The sequence below is a fragment of the Danio rerio genome, chromosome 24 (genome assembly GCF_052040795.2).
Source record: "Danio rerio strain M-AB ecotype USA chromosome 24, GRCz13ab, whole genome shotgun sequence".
NCBI classification, from domain to species: domain Eukaryota; kingdom Metazoa; phylum Chordata; class Actinopteri; order Cypriniformes; family Danionidae; genus Danio; species Danio rerio.
Window position 1 is genome coordinate 34,917,259 of NC_141044.1, and position 24,522 is coordinate 34,941,780.

Genomic DNA, 24,522 nt, shown 5'->3' on the forward strand with positions numbered 1-24,522 from the left:
ACTATTTTGAGGAACTGAAATTGACTGCATCATTGACCAACTGAAAGCTGCTCTAAAGTCCAGCGTAGAGAGCATTAGTTTTGTGCCTATGCTGGTCCATACGCGTACACATTGCTTAATACATACAGGATGTACAGCAATACACAAATATCTTTACAAATGACAAAAATTTGAAGATTAAAATGTTACAAAAAATGTTATTTACTACATAAATATAAAAACCACTACCTCCATGCCTTCCTCATGACCGGGGGGCTTTTTTCACTTTATAATGACAATTTGCATTAGTATAATATTATTATTATTAGGAGTATTATTTATTACATGCATATTTGTATTTTTTTAAATAAAAACAAGTTTAGATTTGTTCACCTGTCAGGTTTTGGAGACGTCTGCATCACCATATGGGGCATAAGAATAGGATGCGTGTTTGGATATAACTCAAGTTTTTTGACCACACTTTATTATCCTTGTTCATTGATTAATTTGCTGGAAATTAGAATTTTAAAATAATTTTGAAATAAAATTTTGTTCTTAACAAACAAAATTAAATATGTTGGCTAATGGATGTCTTTCCACAGTTTCCTTATCCATGAAAGTAAAGGAGTAAAGAGTAAAAGTAAAGTAAAGAGAAAGCAAAGAGGGCAAATGGAGGAGGCTTATTCTTTATCCTCGCGCTCCAGATGGTCTGTTCAACAGTTTTCTCACTAGTGAAGTGTTCAGTTTATCCACTCACAAAGTCCACCATGTAAATAGCAAATGCACCATGGCGTGATGCAACTGACTCTTAAAGGGAATGGGAGACAAGACTCTGATTGTTTTAATGCATGTTATGCTAAAACAATCAGCTCGACCCTGTTAGACCATGTGTCAGGGCACAGAGCATATTTTTCCATCATTAAAACAGCAAAAGTGAATTCAGACATGCACTTAATGCTTTTGCGCCATGTGCTTTAGACTTTAAAAAAGAGCTCTCTGACTTATTTGCCAAGTAGGATTTGTAACTGAATATATATAATTTTGATATTTAATGTAATATTGTAATAAAAACACACAAAATACAGAAACTGTTAATTAACAGATATTTTTACAGTGTACTTTAGTTAATATTAGTGTTATTATAGTTAATATGAAAGTAAAATAATGACAAAAAATTCTTTAACAGTGTATTGCATTTTCATACCTAGCTTTTTTGCGCTTCGTAATTCAACAAGACTGCATAAATAAACTGAATGTTTCAAATGAAAACATTTCTTGTACTGTTTCATCACGGGAAATTCAATAATTAACATTTACCTTACAAAGTCAGTTCCCAAAATATTATACTTGTTGAAGAATACCACCAATAATATTCGGCGGTTTGTTTAGCTTCACTTTACAACTTCGCTTACAAAATTCTAGTGGAATTAATTCAGTCAAAGGGGTACAATGGTGGCTCAGTGGTTAGCACTGTTGCCTCACAGCAAGAAGGTCACTGGTTTGAGTCCCGGCTGGGCCAGCTGTCATTTTTGCTTGGAGTTGGCATGTTCTCCTTGTGTTCGTTTGGGTTTCCACCGGGTGCTCCAGTTTCCCCCACAGTCCAAAGACATGCGCCATAGGTGAATTAAATAAACTGAATTGGCCGTAGTGTATGAGTGTGTGTGTGTTTACGAGTGTTTCTCCCTGTGTTTCCCCTTTTCAGTTTTCTATTGGTTGATTTGGTGGCATCAGGCCTTAAAAACAAACGGAAGCGGACTTCTTTCAATCACCTTCCTCCTGGTGCTCGGTTTCCCCCCAGTCCAAACACATGCGCTATAAGTAAATTAGATATGCAAAATTGGTCGTAGTGTATGAGTGTGTGTGTGTTAATTGTCTATTAATTGTATTATAACTTACTTAAAATGATTAAATATTTATATATTATATATATAATATTATATATAGCATATTTCTATAGCTGTCATTTTCCCACTGACCAACAACTTCTGTATGTTACAGTGTTTGTGTACTTCACTGTAGCTCAAAAACAATAACATAAAAAAACTATTACCACATTATCATATAAATGAATCTTGATATGATTGATACTTTTGAATTGGTCAATTAAACAGCCACCTAGCAACCGCATAGCAGCACATAAACAACATTCCAGCATAGCATCATCAAGTCTCGTTCCTTTGTTTCCCAAAAGCAGACACAGACGAACAAACACGAGCAGTGGTCTGTAATCGCATAAAACCCACACAGACAACATTCCCCAATGCGTAACTAGTCCCTCGATGAACAACATTCATCTGCGGATCATTATTGTTTGGCTATGAGAGAAAAACAAAAGACATTCAGACCCATAATGAGTGAGAAATGACACACACAAACACACAGCATAACTTCAGCTTCAAAAAAGGCAAATATTTTATACTAAATATTCAAGTTAGACCTCCAGAGGCGTAAAATAGTTCTTATTATTTTGTTGTTATTTATTATAAACAATCATCTTAAAAATGGCATGTACTGTTTGAAAAAATGTGAGACATGTCTAATTTTTCTTTCTGAACCTTCAAATTTAATTTACAAGTGATTTTATGTGCATAGAAAGCTTATTAAATGCATTGTTTCAAAACGTGGACAAAAAGGGTGTTTCATAATCATTTGCAATAATAATAATGATGATGATAATAATATTAATAATAATAATATTTTATGGCTCTCTAACACTTACACATTCTTAGGGTTCTTTGACATCTGTGGTTCAGCACTTTTGAATGGCTGAAGAAAAAAAAAAGAAAACTTTGGTAGTGGCCTAGTCAAAGTCCTGACCTGAATCCAATTGAGATGATGTGGCATAAACTTAAAAAAACACTCCAATATGGCTGAATTATTCACATTCTGCAAAAATGAGTGGGCCAAAATTCCCTGACAGATCTTTAACAAATGTATTGCAAGTTATGGAAAAAGATTGATTGCAGTTGTTTCTGCAAAGTGTGGCCCAACCAGTTATTAGGATAGGGGGCAAACACTTTTTCACATGGAGTATGTAGTTTTGTATTCTGTTTTCACTTAATAATAAAAACTTTATTTTAAATTTGCATGATCTGTTTACTTGTGTTTTCTTTTAATAATAATAATAATAATAATAATAATAATTATATATATATATATATATATATATATATATATATATATATATATATATATATATATCATTGTTTGAAAAACATGCAGAAAGAAATAATAAAATCAGTAACTTTTTCACACCACAGTTTTGCCTGTTAACTAGTAAATCTGTACGATCTTGAAATGGTGGCAGTATCTCTTAAGTGGTCAAGGGTGTTGAGTTGTGAAACTGGAAAAATATATTTTGAAACTAAAAGAATGGGTCACCGATCAAAAATGTATTGTGTTTTGTGCTGTGAGAGAGTGCCTTATGTGACCCTCTGTGCCTCATTTTTTAGAACAGTCGCTCTTAGAGAGACCATTATCTGGCACAAGTCGGACTTTGGTGTTTAGTTCAAAATATCTTTGATTTGGCTGTGTAACGTAAAGGAATCTTAAAAATAATCTTTCCGTATAGTAAGCTGAAGTATTATAGAAATTAAAGCACACGCTGTTGAATCATTAGTACTTTTAACTACCCATGATTTAAAGAACACGCTAAAATGTCATTCTGTGTAATAATTGCTTATATTACAAAAAGTCTTGCCCTGCATATTATGCCATATCTGTGGAGAGATGGATGAATAGAGGAATGGAGAGACTGGGGAATGAAAAAATGGAGGGATTACTGTACAGTATAAAGGGAGCGATGGAGAAACTGTGGATAAGATAGATAAAGAGGTGAAGGGAGGGAGATATAGAGAAATGGGAAGATGGACAGATGAAATAATGGAGAGATGGTGGGATTGATGGATGGAGGGATGGAGAAACAAGAATATTTGAGAAATGGAGGGATGAAGAGACAGAGACATGGTGGAATAGTGAGATGGCAAGATGGAGGGATGGAGAGACTGAGGAATAGAGAGATTGAGAGATGGAGTCATGAAGGGATGATTAGATTAAGGAATGGAGAGAGGTTGAGGGATAGGTGGAAAATGGAGTAATTTGAGAGATGGATGGATGGATGGAGGAATTCAGAGATGAAGAGATGGATGGAGGAATTCAGAGATGAAGAGATGGATGGATGGAAGAATTCAGAGATGAAGAGATGGATGGACAGATGGATGGAGGAATTCAGAGATAAAGAGATGGATGGAGAAATTGATGAATGGAGGAATTTAGAGATAAATGGATGGATGGCTGGATGGAGAAATTCAAAGATGGATAGATGGAGGAATTCAGAGATGAAGAGTTGGATGGATGGATGGATGGATGGATGAATTTGGAGATGAAGAGATGGATGGATGGATGGATAGATAGATGGATAGATGAATGGAGGAATTTAGAGATAAAGAGATGGACGGATGGATGGACGGATGGATGGATGGATGGATGGAGGAATTCACAGATGGGGAGATGGATAAATTGATGTATGGAGTAATTCAGAGATAAAGAGATGGATGGAAAGATGGATGGATGGACATTATAAATTATTTATGTTGTACATTTAATGTAAATATACATAAAGAAACAAATACATTTTAATAAAAATATACATATTAAAGGACATATAAAATATTTATTTATTTGTTTCTGTATTGCATATTAATATATATATATATATATATATATATATATATATATATATATATATATATATATATATATATATATATATATATATATATATATATATATATATGCTACCCTGACTATCAGTTCTTCCTCTATATAATTCTGATTGGTTACTTATAAACGAATATATTATGCCTCCTCATCTCTCATCCAATCAGATCTTCACCTGTCCACACAGATGTAACAATAGAAACAACTGAGCTGAGTTTTTCTGCATGGAAACATTTTTGCCTACACTACTCCAGTTAACACAGATCCACTGACTGAGGAGAGTGTGTGTAACACCATTCATGATAGATTTTGTTTTCCCAGCGGCGTCGGCTGTGAAACTGGGAATGGAGACCGAGTGACAAGATTAGAGCCCAACAAAAACCCTCTTCAAGTGGAATAAATCTACACATCAGCGTGAGTTTGGCTATTCAGAAAACAGACACTTTCTCTACAGTCTGACAAACGAATTCCATCTATATTTAAACTGAGGAAAATATACAGAAAACACTGATGGTGTGTTCGGAGAGTAGGCTACCTTTCAGAGATATGAACTCTGGTTCACATCCACAAATCAGAGAAACACTGTACTTGTATTTCTCCACAAGTGAGTAAAATATCGTTTTAAAAAGATTCAACTGTTTTAAAGTAGTTTTACCTGTTTGGTACCTATTGTGCAGTTAGAGGACATTATATTATATTATATTATATTATATTATATTATATTATATTATATTATATTATATTATATTATAGTGACCGAAATTATCACACTCATTCATATCTTTTTGTATCTGAAAATGAACAAACAACAACTAAAATTTATAGGTTTATGCAGTTTTGTGACAAACAATATAAAAATGGATCTAACAATATAAAAATACAAATTTTGGCTTCGTTTACTTATGTTTGTTTTAATTTTCTTTTTTTGTGTATTTTTATAGGCAATTCAATGTATTAAAATATGAATTTTGGCTGTGTTTACTTATGTTTGTTTTAATTTTCTTTTCTTTTTTTATAGGTAATTCAATGTATTGTTTGTTTAACTCATACTTAAAAAGCTACTTCACAAGGATCCATGTTTTCATAATATTCCATAAAGCTGCTTTACAAAAACCAAAAAGGGTTGTGGGATTTGAGTAAAATATCAAATTGCGATTTTCTGACTGATCTTGCTTTCTGTTCCTTATCTAGCTCATTCTCAATAGTGTACAAGACACACTTTAAATGTATATTATATATGATTTTAAATGTATAATATATATATATATATATATATATATATATATATATATATATATATATATATATATATATATATATATATATATATATAGTGGGATCAAAATTGCTATAATAACGGAAACATCTTTTAGCATGTTTTAATATGAAATGTATTGTGTTTTACCTTGATATCGGTAATCTTGGCTAATTAATGTTTATAGTCTAAATTATGAATTATAATCATAGTTTTGCAACATTTGAAGTGATTTGAGTGTTTTGACATTATTTTTTGCAGTTAACTGAAAAAAAAAGGAATTTTGTAATGTTAATTAAAACAAACAACGCTGACAAAAACATGTCATTTTTAAAAACTAGAAAAAAATTATATATATACAGTTGAAGTTAGCCCTGTTTATTTTTTCCCCACTTTGTTTAATTGAGAGAAGATTTTTTTTAACACATTTCTAAACATATTAGTTTCAATATCTCATTTGTAATATCTGATTTATTTTATCTTTGCCGTACTGACAGTAAATATTATTTGACTAGATATTTTTCAAAACACTTCTATTATGCTAAAAGTGACATTTAAAGGCTTAACTAGGTTAATTAGGTTAACTAGACAGGTTAGGGTAATCATATATATATATATATATATATATATATATATATATATATATATATATATATATATATATATATATATATATATATATATATATATATATTTTTTTTTTTTTTTTTTTTTTTTTCCCTCACCCTAACCCTTATTTCGCAAACCAGTGTTTTTTTCTTCTGTTCAACTCAAAAAAGGTATTTTGAAGAATGTTAGATACTGGTAACTATTGACTTCCATAGTATGAAATGCCATGCCATGGATGAAAGTCAATGGTTACCGGTTTCTGACGTTTTTCAAAGTAACTTATTTTTGTGTTAAACAGAAAAAAAGATGAAAAGAAAAACTCACAAAAGACAGAATTTCCAGTTTTAGCTGAACTATCCCTGTAATAACCAAAATTAAAATGGTTTATTCATTAAAAAAACTATAACACCCCAAAAAAGCTTTTAATTTACTTCCACTTTTTGTTCAGTTTAATGCATCCTTGCTCAAGTAATTATTAATTTCTTTAAAAAAAGCATTCAAGAAGCCTTTTGTTGCCATGGTTACTTGTATTTGCAATCATCTATTTGGCACCCTGATTACATAATCTTACATGACGTTATTCCAGACTGCAGTCTTTACACTGTATGCAAAACTAAACGCTTTTATCTCCTGCTTTCTGCTTTATCTTCTCCCTCTAAGGTTGAAGGCTTCAATATTCAGCATCAGCAGCCCATAATCCACACAGTTCTCACACACTCAACTATCAGACTTGAGCCTGAAGGATTCACTGAGGGCGATTCTCTAGATTCAGCAAGCAAATAAAAGCTCAGGTCACTTTTGTTCAGCACAGGAGAACAAAGAGGAAACGGCAACACAATGCTGGCTCAATGTTTCCTGTGTTCACCACATGTCTTTTTTTGTGAGTGCATAAACACAGTGTTAAAGCACTAGAGTGCTTGACATGAGCTCATTTTGGAGAGACATTCAGAGCTTGTGTTTTTTGTGTGTGTAACTGTGTAGCTAGCATCAGGGCTTAATTTGTGCCGGAACAAGCTGGATCAAGAACCTCTGAAATCTGATCCAGCACCTCCATTTTACTGATCCCTCCTCACATGCACCCCTGCCCCGCCTCGCTCCGCTCATCAGGGGTAGGGGATAGGGAGCGATCTGAAACTAAAGAGAGGGGGCGGGGGTGGGGGTGTTGGGGTTATCCGCTACGCCACTGGTTAACATGATGCTAATTCAATTAATAAACTGACATCATCATGCATGCTCACTAGTTTCTAATATGTTACAATGTGTTCAAATACATACCATCACAGTGTTAACACATTCAACATTTTATCAATTACCACAGCGCTAGCATGTTTCAGAAATGGTAGAGAAGATAATAAGAAGTGGATAAAATCTGTTAATTTGTGTTAATCAGTTTTGCTGTTAATCTCAAATAGTGACCCTGCTGAACAATCCAGCTTAAACCAGCCTAGGCTGGTTGGCTGGTTTTAGCTGGTCGACCAGGCTGGTTTTTGAGGGGTTTTGGCCATTTCCAGCCATTTCCAGCCTGGTCTTAGCTGGTCAGGCTGGAAAATGACCAGCCAAATCCAGCTAAAACCAGCTTGAACAGCCTGTTTTAAGCTGGATATAGCTGGTTTTGGCTGGACTCCCAGCTTGGCTAGGCTGGTCAAGCTGGTTTTAGCTGGTCATCTCCCAGCCTGACCAGCTAAGACCAGGCTGGAAATGGCTGGAAACCAGCCTGAAAGTGGCAAAAACCCCTCTAAAACCAGCCTGGTCAACCAGCTAAAACCAGACAACCAGCTTAGGCTGGTTTAAGCTGGATTTTTCAGCAGGGGATTCAGAATTTGTGTTTTATGTTTTTCAGAAGGTGGCGAATATTGTTTACATAGTATTATGCTAACTCAATTAGCACGTTGTTGACTTGATGTTAACTTGCAATGTTGGGCAGTAGCATCGCTACAAGTAGTGACACTACTAGCTTAACTACATTTCTTAGTAGCGTAGAAAGAGGATTTCTTCTTTCTGTTTTACGGTGTTCGACAAGAAAGTTTTTGGTGCATTACTGCCACCTCTGGTTGGCGACGTCGCCAATGAAACTTACTTGATAGAAAGATGACTGAGGGAGAGGAGTTATTTTTGAAGCAGGTTTCCTCGAGAAGTACATGTTAAGATGCAATAACTTAATTTCTGATGCTGTGCTCAAAAATACTTTAGTATATATATTATATATAGTAATACATGCTTATTCTCAAATATTTCTCTTTACTATAAATGACTATAGTATTTTAAATGTGTAAAAAGCTGCATTTTAAGTAGAGTAGCCAACAGCTCAGCTCACTACATTTTTCAAGTAGCTTGTCCAACATTGTTAACTTGTATCTAATAGGATAACACATTTACTATAATGGTATCGCATTTAGCATGTTATCAGTTAGCATAGTGCTAGCATGTTTCAGAAACTGCATGAATCATTCTGTTTATGCTTTGTCCGTGGTTAAAAAGTATGGAACATGTTCATTTGTGAACCAAAAAACAGCCATAATCTATTTAAGGTCATATTAAGTGTTACATTTTCTCTTATTCAACACTATATGAATGACATGTCTTGTGTATTCTGTAGTGTTGACTAGAGGCTCATTTCAGAAAGGGATTCAGAATTTGTGCAATATTAGAATGTGATGAACATGATGTTACCAAGCTACTATGATGCTAACTCGATTAGCTTGTTGTTAACGTAAAGCTAATTCAATTTATATGTTGCTAGCATCATGCTAATTGGTTTGTAATAAGCTAAAATATTTACCATTACTGTATGTTAACACATTCAACATGTTATCAGTTAGCACAACGCTAGCATGTTCCGTAAACTGTAGAGAAGAGAATAAAAAGAGAATAAAGGCTGTTCATTTGTGTTAATGTTAATCTGTTAACATTGTTTTTAATGTGAGACAAATGAGATCATGTACGAGTTGTATCATTTCAGATAGTGATTCAGAATTTGTTTTTAGAAGGTGATGTACATTGTTTACATGCTAGTATTATGCTAACTCGATTGAGATGATGTTAACTCAATAATATGATGACAATTTGTATCTAATATGCTAACACATTTACCATCCCTGCTGAAAAATCCAGCTTAAACCAGCCTAGTCTGGTTGGCTGGTTTTAGCTGGTCGACCAGGCTGGTTTTTGAGGGGTTTTGGCCACTTCCAGGCTGGTTTCCAGCCATTTCCAGCCTGGTCTTAGCTGGTCAGGCTGGAAAATGACCAGCTAAATCCAGCTAAAACCAACTTGAACAGCCTGGTTTAAGCTGGATATAGCTGGTTTTGGCTGGATTCCCAGCTTGGCTAGGCTGGTCAAGCTGGTTTTAGCTGGTCATCTCCCAGCCTGACCAGCTAAGACCAGGCTGGAAATGGCTGGAAACCAGCCTGGAAGTGGCCAAAACCCCTCTAAAACCAGCCTGGTCGATCAGCTAAAACCAGCCAACCAGCTTAGGCTGGTTTAAGCTGGATTTTTCAGCAGGGATTTTGGTAGCACATTTAACATGTTATAAATTAGCATAGTTCTAGCATGTTTCAGATGCTCTGTCTATGGTTAAAAACAATCAAGCCTGTTCTGAATCCATTGTGGTTTGATAACTCAAAAACTGAGCTTGACATGAGCTAATGTTGTTTAGTGATTCAGAATTTGTTTGTGTTTTTCTGACAGAGAGACTGTACATGTGGATGACTGGCTTACCTTAAAGACGAACATCTCTCTCCTGAGTATGGCGAGTGTGTTGAAGCCGCCGTCACAGATGTCAGGTTTGGCGTTGGGGTGTGTTGGTTTATCGCCTGTGGGTATTCGCGGCGGCCGTGTCTGCCTGTCATTTTTGCGTGGATCGACGGGAGGGTGTGAGCGAGCTGGTGGGACTGTCGGTGAAGGCCTTGTGGGCTGAGGAAGTTTATCTGGAGGTCCTAAAAAGACAGCGAGAGATGATTATTAAATATCTTTATTCTTCGGTTGATTCCAAAGATTTCATTACATTTAAAAGGATATTTTGAGTACGCAAAAAGAGATGTTGTGAAAAATGCTGAAAACCTGTAGCCATTTACATATATGTTTACTACTATGGAAGTCAAGGGGCAGCACGGTGGATCAGTTGTTAGCACTTGCACAGCAAGAAGGTCGCTGATTCGATTCCCAGCGGGGCCACTTGGCATTTCAGTGTGGAGTTTGCATGTTCTCCCCATGTTCGCGTGGGTTTCCTCCAGGTGCTTCGGTTTACCCCACAGTCCAAAGACATGCACTATATGTGAATTGAATAATCTAAATTGAACATAGTGTATGAGTGTATGTGTGAATTTGAGGGTGTATGGGTGTTTGCCAGTGTTGGGTTGTGCTGGAAGGACATCCGCTGTATAAAACATATGCTGGAATATTTGGTTATTTATCCCACTGTGGCGATTCCTGATAAATTAGGAACTGAGCTGAAGGAAAATTACCAGATTTTTCTAGCATTTTTCAAAATATCTTCTTTTGTGTTCAGCAGAATAAAGAAACTCATAAAACTTTGGAAACACTTGAGAGCGAGAAAATAGGAAGTAATTTTTTTTGGGGGGGTGAACTATCACTTTAAGGTTGGTTGTGGCCAAAAAACTCCTTATAAATGGCTAAATTTGGTCTTATTTATGCTTTTTATTTTTACTACATTGACTAAATGTGTAATTTAGTTTGACAACAGTAAACTCTACAGTTACATTGAGGAACTGTAGTATTTAGTGAATAATGCATGATTTATGAATATAAATTAGAATATACAATTGAAGTAAGAATTATTAGCCTCCAGAATTACTAGCCGCCCTGTTTATTTTTTCCCACAATTTCTGTTAAACGGAGAGAAGATTTTTTTCAACACTTTTCTAAACGTAATCGTTTTAATAACTTATTTATCATAACTGATTTATTTTATTTTCGCCTTGATGACAGTACAATATTTTGCTAGATAAAATTAACATAACTCTGTTAAATATCATTTGAGAAATATAAAAAAAAAGAGAAAAAAAATCAAAGGGGGACTAATAAGTCTGACTTCAACTGTATATGTATATATTTATATATATCATTCATTTTTTTGTCGGCTTAGTCCCTTTATTAATCCGGGGTCGCCACAGCGGAATGAACCGCCAACTTATCCAGCAAGTTTTTACGCAGCGGATGCCCTTCCAGTCGCAACCCATCTCTGGGAAACATCCACACATACATTCACACACACACTCATACACTACGCACAATTTAGCCTACTTAATTCACCTGTACTGCATGTCTTTGGACTGTGGGGTAAACCGGAGCACCTGGAGAAAACCCACACGAAGGCAGGGAGAACATGCAAACTCCACACAGAAACGCCAACTGAGCCGTGGTTCGAACCAGCAACCTTCTTACTGTGAGACAACAGCACTACCTACTGCGCCACTGCTTCAAAAATATTATTATTATTATTATTATTATTATCATTATTATTATATGTATTACAAATAATAATATATTATATATAAAAGAAAGGTGGATAAAACGTTAGCCAGTACAGCTGATCAAACATTTAGTTGTGTATTATTCATCAGTATTCAACAGGACGGTTTGCAGAATAAAAAACTAAATAATAAATAAAAAGCGCTATCATTTTCCCTGGCATCAAATATATTCCAGCATACACCTCAATTATCTGCGGGCTCATTATCACAGTGCAGCAGACGGCTGACCTGCGCTCAAGAGTTCAAGCTGTTAGCACAATCAACCGCGACGTCAGACTTCTGCAAGCGCCGACTGAACGCTACGAGTTCAGGAAAGGACAGGTGATTAAATGGAGGAAAATAATAATGAATGATTTTTCTGTATGAATCAGGCAGGAGGGCCGCCTGACAGGATTACCCCTCTGGAAATACCATAGAGGAGTGACTGTCTGAAATCAAATCTCCTGAAATAGAGCGAGGATTACAGGCCTTCACGTTACATAACTAACACAAGCCGAATGAAACATGGATATAGACAGGAGATCTGCTGTGGTGAGAGTGATGGAGATTGAGCGGACGTGGTTGGGAAGTATCTCCACCCTCTGTGGTCTCATCCGGTGTCGGAGGGAGGAAAAAGGAAGAACCTCAGGGATGGAGATTGGATGAGATCCAGGAAAGAGGATCTGAACATCTCACGAATGTGTGTTTTAGTGTTTTTTCCGGGTGGATGTAGAGGGAAAAAGCGCTAGGTTTTATGAGGAAGCTTTTGATTAGTTGCTAGGGTGTCGATATGTATTCACTCAAAATTGTTTTACTTTGTTTTCTAAACAAGCACTAGTACAACTATAGTAATGAGTTACTGTAAATTAAACAAAAAAAGTTAGTTAGGAAAAACCTTGCCTTTAATTTTGACATAAAATATTGAAGTTGGATAGATGATGGCATGATAAATAGGATTTAATAGCATGATGTAACATGATTAGCATGTTGTTTACCCCTGTGCTAATGCTAACACTATTAACATGTTGTTAACACAATTATCCAACCCAAGCTCATTCTGAAAACGTAGTCCCGGGGACGTTTCTGAAGACCGCGAAATACGTCCCGGGAGGTACATATGGCTGCGTTTCATTTTTTAAGCGAACGCTACGGGGTGGTGTGACGCCATTCCCTTTCGCGCTTGCCGGCTGACCGCTTACCTCCGTGTGGAGGGCTTTACCGCCGCAATCAGTTTGTCCAGTCAGCTCATCGTGTGTGTCGGTGGACTTTAGATGCAGAGAGGAGGAGTTGACAAAGGCGTCCGAGGAAGAGCGGTTCCAGAAATCAGGTAAGACAAAAACAGAATCCAAAAAATAAAGCGAACGAGTTCATAACAGGGTGAGAATGTGGTGAAATCCAAAAACGTGGTTAAAAAAAAAAACAGACGAGGGCTTTTCTTTTTCTAGACGGCTTTTCTAAATTGTTGCTCGGGTTTAAGGAAGTGAGCGGGCAGGCAGGTCAATCGGTAAAACTGGTTGGGTTCAGGAAAGGAGGAGGGTGGGTCAGCCGATTGGCCGGTCGCGCAGTCAATCATTCGGTCAGTCAGACAGCGGCCTCTGGTGGTTTGACGCGAGAACAGCGCGGGCGCAAACGGCACTCGCGAGAGACGTTCAGGATATGAAAAAGTGCACACAGCGGCCTCTCCCGGATTCGCGAAAACAAAAACTGCACAAATATGTACCTTCCAGGACGTATTTCACGGTCTCCAGAAACATCCGCTGTACTATGTTTTTAGAATGAGCCTGGGTTGCAATTATCATGGTAACATCATGCTATCAAATCCCATCTTTCATGCCACCATCCATCCAACATCAAAAATTGAGATGGATGGATAGATGGATGGGTGGGTAGGCGGATTGATAGATGAATGGATGGATGAATGGATGGATGGATGGATGAATGGATAGATGGATGGATGGATGGATGCATGGATGTTGCCTCACCGTAGATCTTTTGTATACCCTGCAGATCGTCGTGTGGCAGTCTGAAGTTCTCTGTGTCCATGTACTGGTAGAAGGGGGCCATGATGGCAGTGGGGTCGTTCGAGTGCTCCAGTCCTAATGCGTGACCCAGCTCATGTACCGCCACCAGGAAGAGGTCGTTTCCTAAACACACAAAATACATGAATTTATTATGCACTGCGTCATCAATCTCAAGAACTTTAGATGTAAGCAAAAAAAAAACTCTTAAACCTGGTTAGTGTTAGTTAGTCAAATATATGATCGATACCATCCTTGAGTTAATCAAAATGACTTTTGTTAGCAATGAAAAAATTTAAATAAATAAAAAAACAAATCTAGATATATCTATAGTTTTATTTTTTTTATTGCTCAGAAGAGTCACCTCAAATGATTCATTCAAATAAATGATTCTTGAGACTTTTTAGCCAGATTTAATCAAATCCCCTTTAGATTATTTCAGTAATAAGTGATCTTACAAGCCATTCGTTTTTTTTTAGTCAATCCAAATAAATGAATGACTGCCATGAACATCTTTATAAAGAAACAAACACTCTCATAAACTGTCCAGCATTTTTGTGTCATAAATGTGTCCACTGCAGTTTAATAATGAGTCATTTCTTCAGTATTACACATCGTTAAAATAAGCTGTATTTGTAAAATCATTTGTAAAATGACTCTCACAAGTCAGTTCTTACTTTAATGCATAAAAGAAACATCATTTATAAACAACTGTCTTAACTTCCTCTTTAACTTCTTTTTAATGAAATAAAATTAACAAATAACACACAGAAGCTGGTTAAACTTATCGAGACAGAAAAATAAAGTGCAACTGATACCCCAAATGACTCTTTACATAACATGTGTAAGCATCATTTAATGTACTGCAGAATAAACTATTTCAAGCATTAATAATGGGGTCATTATAAGGGCCAGACAGAATCTTCTGACATTTTTTTGCTATTTCTGTGGAGGATATATGGATTTATGGGGAATGATTACGATGACAGCTAAAAACTTAATAAATGAAATAAAAAATGATACCTTTTTAACTTGTATTTAATGTTTACAATGCAAATCCAATTAGATCGACTTATTTATTTAACAAAGCAAGTCTCTCATATAATATATCTACAAAAAGACAGAAATCATTACTTTATAAACTATTGCAAATAAATCATATGAACACTTTAGTCAGTAATATTACTGATATAAATGTAAAAACTGAATTAATATAAATTTACACACATTTACAGAAGGAAATAAATACACTCAATGATGGGCTAGATATCTGTGGATTTCTGCTCATGCAGATTCCGTGTGGGCCTAGTCATTATCAATAATAAAGATATTTAATGCATATTGAATCATGCAACATGTACATGTATATATTAATTCACACATGATTAGAGGTCCATTCTTCATACCTCGCTTGAATGATCTAAGATGATTTGGCAGATCCTGGATCTTTTAATCTTGATAACTGATCTCTGGCTAACGTGTGTTTTAAAGGACAGTTGTATCGATCTTCAAAATCATAATCAGCAACGCATTGATTGGCTAACGGCCTAATCTGCAGGCTTTACTCTTTCATGTGTCAAAAGTATTCATCATGTATTTTAATGCATATCAATGTATTTAGTTCTACATTTAAAGAAGATTTTTAACAGACTAACTAACTAAGAAGATTATAAACTAATTTGGCATCAAAAAAGCATTTTGATATCGGTAAAGGTGTCTGCAACTTTTGGGAAGCATCAAATCCCCGGCAAATTAGCGGTCAAAACATGTGCATGACTGCATAAATTATTATCCTGTTTTTTAAGTTGAATATTGTACATGTACACGAATGTATCTAAAAAGTTCATATCAATAATGTTATTTTTGCACCACCAGGTGGCAGTCTTTGTCTTTTTATTTCGGAGTGCAGATTGCATTCATTTTATTAATATATATATTTTAAACTTTATATAGGTATAGTTAAAAATATACAGATAGGCGACGCAGTGGCGCAGTAGGTAGTGCTGGCGCCTCACAGCAAGAAGGTCGCTGGGTCGATCCTCGGCTTAGTTGGCATTTCTGTGTGGAGTTTGCATTTTCTCCCTGCATTCGCGTGGGTTTCCTCCGGGTGCTCTGGTTTCCCCCACAGCTAAATTGTCCGTAGTGTATGAGTGTGTAAGTGTGTGTGTGGATGTTTCCCAGAGATGGGTTGCGGCTGGAAGGGCATCCGCTGCATAAAAATGTGCAGGATAAGTTGGCGGTTCATTCCGCTGTGGCGACCCCGCATTGATAATGGGACTAAGCTGACAAGAAAATGAATGAATGAATGAATATACAGTTAAAGTCAGAATTATAAGCCCCCCTGTGAATTTCTTTTCTTATTTAAATATTTCCCAATTTATGTTTAACACAGCAAGGGAATTTTCACAGTATGTCTGATAATATTTTTTCTTCAGGAGAAAGTCTTATTTGTTTTATTTTGGCTAGAATAAAAGCAATTATTAATTTTTTAAACACCATTTTAAAGTCAAAACTGTTAGCCCCTTTAAGCTATATTTTATTTCGATAGTTTACAGAACAAACCATCCTTATACAATAACTTTTCTAATTGCCATAACCTGCCTAGTTAACCTAATTAACATAGTTAAGCATTTAAATGTCACTTTAAGCTGTATAGAAGTGTCTTGAAAAATATCTAGTCAAATATTATGCACTTTGTCTTTATGACAAAGATAAAATAAATCAGTTATTAGAGATAAGTTATTACAACTATTATGTTTAGAAAAGTGTTGAACAAAATCTTCTCTCTGTTAAAAAGAAATTGGAAGAAAAAATAATAAGCTAATAATTCAGGGGGGCGTATATATGTGAATATTACTACTGTAAGAAAATATCAGCATTTGGTACATTCTTTTAGTATTACCTTTACTTGTACTTGTAGTCTAATCCTGTTTAGACAAAAATCAACCTGCTCCCAAGCATGTTTGAGCTACCAGAACTGTTGCTATGACAACAAGTCTCAGATGAGTTTTGAAGAACGAAACGATTCCGGATCGTGTCAAATCGTCAATATCCAAATCCAGCTAATTGAGTAATCCACGTATAAAGAACGGACCCTTGAGCTCTAAAAAATCCCACTAAATATACAGCGAAAATCTGTATGTGTCAGAATGCATAATGATAAATAAAAATCAGAGCTGCTCACTACGTGTGTGTGGTTGTTTGTGTGTGTGCGTAATTGTTATCATCTCAGTTTCCACTCCAGAAAAGCTCCAGAAAATCACCGCGGCTACTGCTGGGATTCATTACAGTATAAGCGCTGTCTCTGCACACCCTCACATCAAACATCCGTGCTGAGCATCTCCCCTCAGTGCGCAAATGGAAAAACCCCACCCTGCTCACCCCGGGACGGTTTGGAAGCGCGACTTTACGCCACAGGCCAGAAAACCATCCAAACACCAAAGTAGAAACCACAGAGGACAGAACGCCCATGACGGCCACAACAGCAGCTGTTTATTCTTCCTCTTCTCTTTCCTTTTCACTATCAATCTCTCTTTTTATCTGCTGATGCAAACAAACGTGACACACTTTTTATTCAGTCGACTTGTGTTTTATTTAACCTGTTCAGAGCAGATGCAGATCAAATGATGTGCTTTATGGGATGCCGATTTTACATTTAATCTGTAAAACATACTTGTGTCTATTTTCATGGTACATAGTACTTATTCGTTCTTAGATAGATCCTATTAATTAGATGCTAGTGCTTATTTATTAGGCACTAGTTGCTCTTCATTGAATTCTATAGTAGTACTTATTTACTAGACACTAGTTCCTGTTCATTAGATGCTAGTATTTATTCTTTACAAACTAGTTCCTATTCATTAGATACTAGTTTTTATTTGTCAGACACTAGTTTCTATTTACTGGATTCTAGTACTTATTTTCTAGATACTAGTTCATGTTCATTAGATTCTAGTATTAGTTAATTAGACAATAGTTCCTATTCCTTAGATATTAATATGCATTACATGCTGGTTCCTGTTCATTAGATGCTAGTTTTTATTTATTAAATGCTAGTTCTTGTTCATTAGATCCTAGTTTATTAATTAGTAACTAGTTGCTATTTAGTTCCTACTAGCACTTATTTAGACAACAGTTCATATATTTTTAGATATTATTACTTATTACATGCTCTTTCCTATTCATTATAAACTAGTTTTTTTTTTGTTAGACACTTCTAATATTAGATTCTGGTACTTATTTACTATTTCCTGATCATTAGATAGTATTTATTAATTAGAAACCAGTTCCCCTTCAGTAGATCTTATTCATTAGACAACAGTTCCTATTCATTAGATATCAGTACTTACTATATGCTCGTTCGTATTCATTAGATAGTGCGTCCCATTCATTGGTTTCTAGTGCGTTTTTACTAGATACTTATTCATTAGACAACAGTTTCTCTTAATTAGATATTAATATGCATTACATCCTGGCTCTCATTCATTAGATAGTAGTTTTATTGGTTATACCCTAGTTCCTATTCATTGGAATTAGTAGACACAAGTTTCTGTTCATTCAATAGTATTTATTCATTAGAAACTAGTTCGTATGGAGAGGACACGTTTCCTGGAGCCCAAATCTCATCTGCAATCTCAAACTGCCTGGCAACCCTTTCTGGATTTCCTCAAAACTGAATAGTGCACTACTACTCTCATAGTAATGACCAAATTTACTCTGTTGTTAATTCATAATCTTGTGTTGACTATGTTAAATGTCCCTCACTTATTTATTTATTTTTATTATTATTATTCTTTTTTTTTGGGGGGGGGGTAGTATTATTATAGATTATTATTATTTATTTTTTATCTATCTTAATTTTTTTCTTCTTTGTGTGTGTTGTCTTGGTGGTACATTAGGTAAAACCGTTTAAAAAAAAAGAAACTAGTTCCTATTTATAAAAAATCTAGTATTTATTCATTAGACAATAGTTCCTATTAATTAGATATTAATATGCATTACATATTGGTTCCTATTCGTTAGACACTAGTTTTTATTTGTTAGACACTAGTTCATATTCATTGAACTCTAGTACTTATTTACTAAAAACTAGTTCCTGTTCATCAGATACTAGCCTTTATTAATTAGAAACTAGTTCCTATTTAGAGGCCACTAGTACTTATCCATTGGCCCATAGTTGCTATTCATTAGATATTAAAAAACATTACATGCTGATTCCTGTTCATTGGATACTAGTTTGTATTTGTTAGACACTCATTTGGTACTGGTACCTATTCATTAGGCACTAGTTCCTATTCATCAATAATTCTTGTGACATGTTAGTTCATATTCATTAGATATTAATACGTACATATTACAAACTAGTTCCTGTTCATTATATACTACTACTCATTTATTAGACCCTAGTTTATTCATTACATAATAATATAAGACACTAGAGTAGGTGTTCATTAGATTCTAGTGTTTATTTCAATAGTGAATATTGCCTATGTATTCCATTTGTGCCTAGAACATAGTTTAACACGTAGGTTCTAGTAACTATTATATGATTATATTGCTTAATCGTTACTAGTATGTTTGTATAATACACTAGCAGTCCTGGTAACTACTATATGACTATGAGTAGTTATCGTGTACCAGTACTTGTATATTACATTAATTTGCAAGTACTTATCTATTACTAAAAACTGTTATTTTCTTACTAGTCACATTCAGACTTATACTAAGAAAATAAATCATACTAGTAATACTTTAAATAAGCACTAATATCTAATAAATGCATAGTTGTAGCAACTGGATAGATATTAATCAATAAGTAACAAACTTACACGTTCCATGCTTACTATAGCAGTTACAGTACAATGAATTACGCATAACTACATGTAATTAACCCTAAACCTATGCCACATTACAACCCCAACCATATAGTAACTACATGTAATTAATTAATATTTACTACATAACTACATCACCTTAAATTGTAGCCCAAATAAGCCCTATTATATATCTAATAGGTAAGATTATATCTAAAACTGATTTACTATACTGTAAAACATGCTAGTCGATGCTCAAAAGTATCTGACAAACTGCTTCTAGTAGCATGAAAAGTTAATAAATGAAATGTGCAAGTGGCTTGCCGTAAACGTTTAGCATTCCTGGATATTTCGGTCTATTTCAGAGCCCTGGAGAATTCAGCGACATCAAAGCCGACTGCAGCAAAACACTCCAAAATACACACAATTGACCAAATGCTACTGAGCGAACAACACACTTGAGACCAGTTACAGATCTGTTTATCAGAGACTAAATATTGTTGTGGTTGGATATCAGAAGGAAACCAACTGTAAGCACACAACACAAAAGTGATATTAAGAATTCATAAGTAAGGGGAGAGCAAGAATGAGATGGAGAGGGTGTAGTTTGTAGTATGATTGAAAGCGGGACGCATTGTAACAGAACTGTCTCAAGATCAAACTCTACTAGTAGTTTTCAAAACTTAAATAATGCCTTGATACATGAGACATTCCACTATCTAGCATGCCACAATCTAGCATGCTTACAACTCAATGTTAGCATCTAAGCTACCGCTAGCATCTTAGAAACAACTTGACCTCTCTAAAACACTGCTTATGTTTTTCTTTTTACAAATGTATTTTATTTAAATAATCTTCATAGGAGAAGAGGATAAAACTAATATAAGTTCACTTTAATTAATCATTAGATGCTAGTACTCATTAATTAGAAACCAGTTTCTTTTTAGTAGATACTAGTCCTTATTCGTTAGACAACAGTTCCTATTCATTAGCTAGTAATACGCATTACGTGCTACTGTAGTTCCTATTTATTAGAAACTTGTTTTTATTTGTTAGACCCTAGTTCCTATTCATTGGATCCTAGTACTTATTTGGTTCTTGTTCATTAGATACTAGTATTTATTAATTTAAAAAACAGTTCCTATTTAGTAGATGCTATTACTTATTTATTAGACAATAGTTCCGATTCATTGGCTAGTAATATGCATAACATGCTACTGTAGATCCTACTCATTAAATACTAGCATTTACTTGTTAGGTACTAGGTCCTATTCACTGGATTCTAGTACTTATTTAGTTCCTGTTCATTAGATACTAGTATTCATTAATTAGAGACGAGTTCCTATTTAGTAGATGCTAGTACTTATTCATTAGACAACAGTTCCTATTCATTAGATATTAGTACTTATTATAGTACATGCTACTGTAATTTCTATTGTATTGTTTATTTGTTAGACCCTAGTTTCTATTCATCAGATTCTAGTACTTATTTGGTTCCCGTTCATTATATACTAGTATTTATTAATTAGAAAACAGTTCCTATTTAGTAGATGCTGGTACTTATTCATTAAACAATAGGTCCTATTCAATAGATACTAGTACTTTTTACATGATACTGTATTTTCTATTGATTAGATACTAGTTTCTATTTGTTAGACCTTAATTCCTATTCATTGGATCCTATTTATTAGAAATATTTATTTATTCGTAGACCCTAGTTCCTATTCAATGGATTTTAGTACTTATTTACTAGACACTAGTTCCTGTTTATTAGATGCTAGTATTCATTAATTACAAACAGGTTCCTCTTTAGTAGATGCTGGTACTTATTAATTAGACAACAGTTCCTATTCAATAGATATTAGTACGTATTACATGCTACTGTAGTTCCTATTCATTAGAAAATAGTTTTTATTTGTTAGACAGAGGTTCCTATTGATTTGATTTTAGTACTTTTTTACTATAGACTAGTTCCTGTTAATTATTAACTAGTATTTATTCATTAGAAACTAGTTCCTATTAAGAAAAAAATCTAGTATTTATTAATTAGACAACAGTTCCTATTCATTAGATTTTAGTATGCATTCCATGATGGTTCCTATTCAACGCAGCTATTTGGACTAAGCAACCACTTAGCAATATACTGACCATCTCAAAATTGGCAATGAATATCCCAAATGTAAAAAAAAAATTTTAATACTTGTTTTCTCCACAGGTAAAGCTGGATAAAACCAATGCATCTGGCAACGTGTGGAGAGATGTAAACGTGTCCTATCAACTGTTCCAGGATCAGCACTGCGATTCTCCCAAGATGCTTGTGCTGAGGTTCAAACCAGAGCAGCTGTGTTTGAACCCTCACGTCTCTTATGTAAGTCTCGAGCCCCTGATTAATTAGCAGGCAGCTGAAAGGCAAGTTCACACATCAAAACGGGGAGAAGAAAAGCAAAGGGATGGGAAACCAAAAAAGCGGGAAGTGAACATGAAAAGATTCTGCTCAATTTGTCAAGACCACTGACCTCAATCTGGGAATTACCTTATCTTCACCCGTGCTAGAAATGTAGATGTTCAAATGGCTATTAAAATACAATAATACTGAGGTACAGTATATGCCATGCTACTGAATGATTACCATATTCATATAGGCTACCATGGTAATACTATGGATTATAGTAAATTACCAAAAACATTGCTTGAAATTTATATTTCTAAAATAACATGCTAATACAATGATAACTTAATATTTACTATGGTTTTATTGAATATATATATATATATATATATATATATATATATATATATATATATATATATATATATATATATATTTTTTTTTTTTTTACATCATACTCAAATGTTTCTCATCTATGTTCACCTTAGTTCTTTTAAGATAATTTTTTTTTCATTGTAAAAGTCCAATTAGTGTGTTAATACCATGGTTTTTTGATACCTGTAAATACCAGGGTACGAAAAGGATTTGTATTTATATACTGTAGCATGGTACTTACATGGTTCTCAATTTGTTTTGATAAAATAACATATGGCTTTACCATGGTAAATGTCCAAAACATCATTGTTATACAATGGTACATTGATATCGAGCATGGTTCTATGTTGAAATTCAATACACTCTACAAAATGTTGGGTTGTTGTAACCCAATATTGGGTTAACATTTACATTACTGTAATTTACCTTTAATTATACATCTTTTAACCCAATGATTGAGGTTGTTTGTATTTGATGCAAAGTTGGGTTACAACAACCCAGTATTTTACATAGTAATCCAAGAATCCTCACAGAATATGTGGTTTTTACCATGATAAAATGTCAAAGAATATGGCGAGACCATGATAAAATGTGCAAATTTGTTATAAGTTGAGTGATTGTTATATTTATTTGCCCTAGTATTTGCTTAGTAGACTAAGCTTCTTCAAAAATATTTTGTTATTTTTGAAGAAATTATGTCAAAACACACAGGCATCCACATTTCCAATGTGGATTATAATTTTATTTTAATAATAAACAAAAAAATGTAGTTTTTTAATTTGTCAACTTTCGTTATTTCCTATATATGGTTTTTGTGCTTTTATAGAATGGGAGTTGGTAAACCTATTCAGGGGCATGCACAGATTTTCAATACTTTATTATTATTATTATTATAATTTTCCATACCTGCAATGCCTGTATTTTGGCATTTTTTTGCAGTCCACATAGAATCCAACATGGAAATCAATGTTTTCTTTATTGGCATTGATTGTTTTGAAATTCAAATGGCATTAACATGCCTGTGTTTTAATTTCTGTAATAAATTTGGATGTCAAGCAGGATCTTGATGGTTTATTGTGGGTATGTTGTTTACATGAAGAAATCTGTGTTACAAGTTAAACAAAAATTCTAATAATGAATTATATTTTGAATTTAAACAGTATTTGTCTTGCCTTTACATTAACTTTACACTCGAATAGCCAAATTTACAAGTCTCAGTCTTTTAAATGTAATTAATTTTTTTTAAAAAGTGCGATTAATTAGTTAATTTTTTTAATTGATTGACAGCACTAATATATATATATATATATATATATATATATATATATATATATATATATATATATATATATATATATATATATATATATATATATATATATATATATATATATATATATATATATATCAGTCAGAATTCTGACAGAATTATAAGTCAGAATTATTAGCCCACCTGAATTATTTACCTCCGTTTACTTTTTTCCCCCAACCTCTGTATAATGGAGAGCAGATTTCTTCAACACATTTCTAAACATAATAGTTTTAATAACTCATTTATTTTATCTTTGCCAGTATGACAGTAAATAAAATTTGACTAGATATTTTTTAAGACACTTCTCTACAGCTTAAAGTGACATTTAAAGCTGCAAAAAATGGTTTCTTCTGTGTTTCTCATCCAAATTTAGGCAAACTTTTACAATAATGGCAGGAAGACGTCTGCCGAGTCTATGATGAAAACCTCAAAAGCATGCCATGTTTAACCCTGAGTAAATACCTTAAAACTCCATGTTACATTTTACCCCGCGTTACTTCGTGCCCCGCTCTCCCCTACCATCTGTATCATAGTCATAAATTTACCCCAAAATTTTACTCATGTAGTTTATTTCACCAAGTACTT

General features: G+C 34.2%; 1 protein-coding gene and 1 long non-coding RNA gene across 3 annotated transcripts in view; one reads left to right on the top strand and one right to left on the bottom strand.

Annotated features, from left to right (window-relative positions):
- LOC147838080 (uncharacterized) overlaps positions 1–24,522 on the top strand; it is a 982,747-nt gene that overhangs the window by 529,703 nt on the left and 428,522 nt on the right. The window lies entirely within an intron of this gene.
- Positions 1–24,522, bottom strand: part of mmp16a (matrix metallopeptidase 16a (membrane-inserted)) — a 106,945-nt gene that overhangs the window by 12,465 nt on the left and 69,958 nt on the right. For both annotated transcript variants that reach the window (XM_087308786.1, NM_001440706.1), the window contains 2 exon segments: positions 14,013–14,174; positions 10,277–10,494 (listed from right to left, as the gene is read on the bottom strand). In XM_087308786.1, the coding sequence (XP_087164912.1) occupies positions 10,277–10,494; positions 14,013–14,174 (380 nt within the window).